This window comes from Elephantulus edwardii, unplaced genomic scaffold, assembly GCF_000299155.1.
Source record: "Elephantulus edwardii isolate Elephantulus edwardi_28Jun2011 unplaced genomic scaffold, EleEdw1.0 scaffold00002, whole genome shotgun sequence".
NCBI classification, from domain to species: domain Eukaryota; kingdom Metazoa; phylum Chordata; class Mammalia; order Macroscelidea; family Macroscelididae; genus Elephantulus; species Elephantulus edwardii.
The window spans coordinates 41,773,347-41,775,444 of record NW_006399752.1 but is presented as its reverse complement, the minus strand read 5'-3'; the positions used below and the strand labels follow the sequence as shown (position 1 = coordinate 41,775,444).

At 60.3% G+C, this 2,098-nt stretch overlaps 1 protein-coding gene across 1 annotated transcript; it reads right to left on the bottom strand.

Moving 5' to 3' along the window:
- Positions 1–266: 266 nt before the first annotated feature.
- MOAP1 (modulator of apoptosis 1) lies at positions 267–1,325 on the bottom strand. The gene has a single exon (XM_006879207.1). It carries the CDS (start codon positions 1,323–1,325, stop codon positions 267–269), a length of 1,059 nt encoding a protein of 352 aa, XP_006879269.1.
- Between the last annotated feature and the right edge of the window lie 773 nt (positions 1,326–2,098).

Below are 2,098 nucleotides of genomic sequence, written 5' to 3'. Positions count from 1 at the left end.
TGATGCATACTTCTGCACAACTGCATATGACAGAATAAACTGACAGAGGGGTTTTCTTTAAATACACAAAGAGCAGTGTACACTTTCATCCTTCCTAGTCCATGACACACGTAGGTGACATTAAATCACTACAGAAATGACACTGGGTTTATGTTGAACTCTGTGCAAAGTCAGGGACTTGTCAGCACAGGAGGGAACTGGGTAAGGTCTCTCACTTGACTGTGGGACAGCTCTGCTGTCAGGTAGCCTTTCCTGGTTCCCTACGCTCAGGTCAAAGTCTCCACTGATCCATCCTCAAGAGAGTCCTCTTCCTCCTCCTCAGCTGTCTCGTCTTCCTTCAGCAGTGTCAGTAACTGTAGCAGGCCAGGCGCCGGGCCCGCTGGTAGATCAAGTCTCCTACGAAGCGCTCTGTCCTCGGCCCCAGCAAGGATCTGGTCTAGGCGGGCCTGATTCACGACTTCTTTCTCTAAGGCTCCCCTCTCTACCAGCTTCTGTATTAAAGGCTCCAGCCTCAGCGCGTAAGCTGTTAACTTTTCATTAGGGTTCTGGTAAGTGGTTAGAAATTTAACCTGCAACTCCCTAGGGTTATCGATAACGCCAAACACCTGTTCAAGTGCCTGTAGGCATTCAGGGACTGTGATTAAAGGATTGTTTATCTTGAGGACCCGGATTACGTCAAATGCGGGGCTTCGCAGGCACTCCAGCAAGCGCCTCCTTTTCTCAGCATCTGACACCTGCCAGGCCTTCATCATATGAGTGGTATGCAACAGCCAGGAATCGAAGCCTTCTTCTCCAGGTTCAGGAGGATTGTTGCCGGAGAAGACTTTCAGCTTTCTGTATTTTAGGTACTGCAGGGCAGGCTGAAGAGCCTCGTCTAAAGCCTCTGCCAACATAGGGGTCCCCACCTGTGGGGCTAAATTCGGCTCTAGGTCAAATGGGTCGTTCCCATACCCAAGAGCTTTGGTAAACTCAGCCACGGTTAGGCCCTCTCCCTCTAAGAATTCATTTAATCGGCTTAAAAATTCATTATCTGGGTCAGGGGGCTTAAAAATCACTCGCCAGGCACCCCCATTCCCCGGGATCTCCTTAGGGACCACAGCAAGACTAGTCTCCTGTGTCAGTCCTATCAGGGCCACAACCCTGTTCTCGTCCCTCCGGAACATCCTCCCGAGGAGGCGGTGCGGGCCCAGGGACGCTAAGCCCGCCTGCAGAGCCTCCTGGATCTCGGCTTCGTTGCAGGTAGGGGGGATGCCGGCGACCAGCAGCGCTTTGCGGGGGTTCATGTCCATCCCTCGGCACCAGTCCTCTAAGAGCCGCAGCGTCATGGCGCTCCGTGCAAGGTGCGCAGATGCCCGGCGGAGGCTCAGTCTTGCGCGCCCCGTTAGCGGCCGGAGCTCAGCAGCCTGCGAGGACAAAGCAGTGGCTTAGTAAGGGGTGCACGACTCAGGCCGCACAGCCCAGAACCGCCGCCGGACCCGCCTCCCCTCGCCGCGGTCCGAAAGGTCCCAGCCGGAGCCCACCTGCAGAGGCTCGAGGGCCGGGCTCGGATGGAGAGCGGAGAAGCCGGGTCGGGAGGAGCGGCCACGCAGCGGCAGTGGGCAGCGACGAAGTGACCGGTTCTGCGAGCCAAGCCGCTAGGTTCGGCGGCCCCCACTAGCAGGGACGCGCTCAGCCCCGCGATGCCGCAGCCCGAGGATCCCTGACGTCTCGGCGGCCGCCACCTGCAAGAACTCGCTCAATGCCCGCGATGCTGCAGCCCGAGGCGCCCTGACGTCTCAGCCCCGCGAAGCTGCAGCCCAAAGATCCCGGACGTCTCGGCCGCCGCCACCTGCAAGAACTCGCTCAATGCCCGCGATGCTGCAGCCCGAGGCGCCCTGACGTCTGGGCGGCCGCCACCTGCAAAGACGCGCTCAGCCCCGCGACGCCGCAGCCCGAGGCGCCCTGACGTCAGGGAGGGGCGGGCCTCTGGGGGCGGCCCGCGTGCACTTCCGGCCTGAGCCGGAAGCCCGGGCTCCCGCGGCATCCGGGACGGCGGGCGGGCCACCCGGGACAGGAAGGTGAGGGCCGGGTCTCCCCAGCCTCCCTCGCCCCGGCGGTG